The sequence below is a fragment of the Fulmarus glacialis genome, unplaced genomic scaffold, assembly GCF_000690835.1.
Source record: "Fulmarus glacialis isolate BGI_N327 unplaced genomic scaffold, ASM69083v1 scaffold18966, whole genome shotgun sequence".
NCBI lineage: Eukaryota > Metazoa > Chordata > Aves > Procellariiformes > Procellariidae > Fulmarus > Fulmarus glacialis.
In genome coordinates this window covers 545-3,786 of record NW_009217680.1, presented here as the reverse complement: position 1 = coordinate 3,786, position 3,242 = coordinate 545, and the positions used below count along the sequence as shown (strand labels likewise).

The 3,242-nt window shown below is 60.9% G+C and overlaps 1 protein-coding gene across 1 annotated transcript in view; it reads left to right on the top strand.

Moving 5' to 3' along the window:
- Nucleotides 1-511: 511 nt before the first annotated feature.
- The window catches only part of LOC104078223 (cleavage stimulation factor subunit 2-like), a gene marked incomplete at both ends in the record, with an annotated part of 3,103 nt that continues 372 nt past the window's right edge, over nt 512-3,242 (top strand). Inside the window, 6 exons of the mRNA XM_009579774.1 lie at nt 512-681; nt 990-1,126; nt 1,244-1,363; nt 1,465-1,620; nt 1,749-1,872; nt 2,189-2,251. Of these exons, the coding sequence (XP_009578069.1) occupies nt 512-681; nt 990-1,126; nt 1,244-1,363; nt 1,465-1,620; nt 1,749-1,872; nt 2,189-2,251 (770 nt within the window). The remainder of the gene's footprint in view (nt 682-989; nt 1,127-1,243; nt 1,364-1,464; nt 1,621-1,748; nt 1,873-2,188; nt 2,252-3,242) is intronic.

The window sequence follows — 3,242 nt, the reverse complement described above, 5'->3', positions numbered from 1 at the left end:
GCTCCAGGCTGGAGGCAGCTGCCCTGCTGTGGCGTGAAGCTAAGGTAGATAAGTCCTCGGGTCCTGATCCGGCTCTGTGCAGAGAGCCGGGAGCGCAGAGCACTCCCATCCCAGTGCCTCTGCAGGGATGGCTTTTCTTGGCTTGGCACCAGGCTTCAGAGAGCTCTCAGTTAAGGGCTTGGGAGCTCCAGGAGCAGCCAGTCCAGTCCAGTCCAGTGTCCCCAGGAGCTGCCTTTATGGGGTCATGGGAAGCACAGCGCTTGTGCTGGTGGTTTTCCCGGACACCAGAGCTCTGGGAACACCCATCGGCCTGGATCTGGGAGGCCTTTTGGCTCTCGCTTAGGGCCAACTGTTGCGTGCCTTGACCTGACCCCGGTGCTTTCACTCTGCTCCCCAGTGTTCCTGTGTGGTGTACCTCAATAGCAGCCTCCCGAGTGTTGGGGAGCTGTGGGCGCTGCGCGGTGCCTGCGCTGCCCTCAGTGGTGGTGGTTCTCTCCTCCTCGCTATGCAGGCTGGTGTATGACAGGGAGACGGGAAAGCCGAAGGGCTATGGCTTCTGTGAGTACCAAGACCAGGAGACGGCCCTCAGTGCCATGCGGAACCTGAACGGGCGAGAGTTCAGCGGGAGGGCCCTGCGCGTCGACAACGCGGCCAGCGAGAAGAACAAGGAGGAGCTGAAGAGTGAGTCTGAATTTTGTGGTGGAGAACGCACTGGTGTCGTGCTGGGCCTGGCCTTTTCAGCATTACAAAACGTGCCTCTTCTGCGAGGCTGGCGAGGTGGAGACCTCGCGGAGCTGACCTGTTCCAAGCGGTGTAGCAGGTAGTTTTGCAGAGGGGTGCGTGGGCTCAGCTCTCTGTTTTCTCTCCCAGATGATCTCCCTGTTTTCACTGCCTCCCTTTCCCCGTAATGGCATGGCGCTCCCCTTCTGATGAGCCCGTTAAAAACCGCCAGTTCACGTTAGCGTACGAGGTCACAAACTCTGTTGCAGGCTTGGGCACAGGCGCACCCATCATAGAGTCACCCTACGGGGACCCTGTCAATCCTGAAGATGCCCCCGAGTCCATCAGCCGGGCAGTAGCCAGCCTGCCGCCCGAGCAGATGTTTGAGCTGATGAAGCAGATGAAGGTGAGTGAAGCGGAGGGCTGCACTCTCTGCGTGAGCACAGCTTCTACCACCGCTGCCCGTGCCCTGGCAGCCGCTGTCGTGCCTTGCCAGAGCTCTGATCTGCATGTGTCTTCCCAGTTGTGTGTCCAGAACAGCCCCCAGGAAGCCAGGAACATGCTGCTCCAGAACCCCCAGCTGGCTTATGCCCTGCTGCAGGCCCAGGTGGTCATGAGGATCGTCGACCCAGAGATCGCACTGGTTTGTCCCTTGCTGCTTTGTCCGGGGTCGATAGGATATCAATGGCAGCCTGTTGTGGAGGGGGGTGGAAGAGAACACCTTTCTGCTTCTTCTGCCCCTAGAAAATCCTGCATCGCCAGACCAGTGTTCCTCCTCTGATCCCAGGCAACCAGCAGCCAGTGCCAGGGCCGGGGCCTGGACCAGGACCGGGGCCTGGGCCAGGGCCAAACGCCCAGCTGAATCCGCAGAATACCCCCTCGTCCCAGCCACAGCCCATAGTAAGAGCCTACGTGACGCAGGTGCCCTGTGGGGGAGAGATGAGCATTGCCAGCTCCAGCTCTCCCAGCTGGGGCGTCCGTGCCTGGGTGACGGGGCTTCCCTGAGGTCCGGTTTCTCTCCTGGGTAGGGTGGGATGCACGTAAACGGCGCTCCTCCTCTGATGCAGCCGCCCATGCAGGGAGGAGTGCCAGCCCCCGGACAGATGGCAGCCCCTGTGCAGGGCCCGGGCCCTGGCCCCATGGCTCCAGGAGGTGAGTGCGTGGGTTTTGGCTGAACGGTGCCCTGAGCACATGGGTCCTGCAGGCAGCCCCCCTCTACCTTCCCCTTAACCGGAGGGCTTTGCTCCGTGAGAGCACACATAGTCCCATACTGTGTGCCGTGGTTGTGGCTGCTGCCAGTGGTGGTTCAGAAAGTTGGCTTATCTCTGTGGGGAACCAACACCAAGAAAATAAACCTTTGGATGCTCCCCCAGGAGCTGGGAGAGGGGAGGTATTTGAGGCCAAAGGAATCTGTTAGTGGTGCAGGGATGGCTGGGGAGGGATCTGATCTCTGCCTGTTCCCTCTCAGGTGGGATGCAGCCGCAGGTTGGGATGCCGGGCGGAGGGCCTGTCCCCCTGGAGCGCGGACAAGGTAAAACAGACGAGGGTTAGTGCTGTGCATTACGTGAGCCTCGCTCCAGCAGGGACCCAGGCCACGGGTGCTAAGCAGTGGTGCGCCAAGAGCCCCTGCCAGCTCCCTGCAGCCTTGCCATCCCTGGATCCAGGGCAGCTTCCGCAGCGCTGGGCTGCGCCTGCGTTTGTTCGCTTAGGTGCAAGGCTGTGGTAGCAGCTCTTCTGCTTCCAGGGCTCCAGCCCACACACCGGTTTGCTCCCAGCTTGTTCTGCACCGTGTTGTGCAGGTGTGCCCTGGAAGCCAGGAGAGCTGCCAGTCCCTGCAGAGCCCCACCGAGCGGGACGTGCCTGTGTTTTCCATCTCTCTGTGAGCCCTGTCTGTCCCTGTGCTTGAGCAGGCGGGCAGAGCTTGCTCTTCTCTCGTCCCTGTCCTGCTCCTTTGCTGCCTGGGTGCTGGGAAGCAGCTTGTGCTGCCGCCGCGTCTGCCCACGTCTCCCAGTGCTCCCTGCGCCATGCCCGGCAGAGGGAGCTGGGACTTCGCTTTTGCTTGCGACAGTGAGTGCGAGGCTTGGCAGGGAATTTCCCGGTGAGTGATTGCTTGGCTCTCCCTCCGCAGGCACGGTCTGTACGGCCCAGCCCCGGAGCCGGATTCCTTACGATTCACACGCTGCGTGGCCGCCCCGTCAAGTCGTGCGCCACGGTTAACACAACCAAGGCGTTCCTGTTCTCCCAGTAATAAGGCACATAGCTGACACCACTATTGCCTTGACTTGTATCGTAGGCCTTGTTTCAGGAACGTGGCAAACTTGTTCTGAGATCCGCCAGCCTTAGGTATCTTAGGAGAAGCTGACTCTCGTTTTCTTTGGGGTGGGCACCGTCTTCCTGAGAGCAACTCGGCAGTTCTTGGCACTTTCGCTGGTACCCAGAAGTTTTGGAGAGCAGACAGAAAGCTGGCACTGGGGAGTGCCACGGGAAGCTGCGGGCAGGGGCAGAAGCTGACCGGCTGTGTG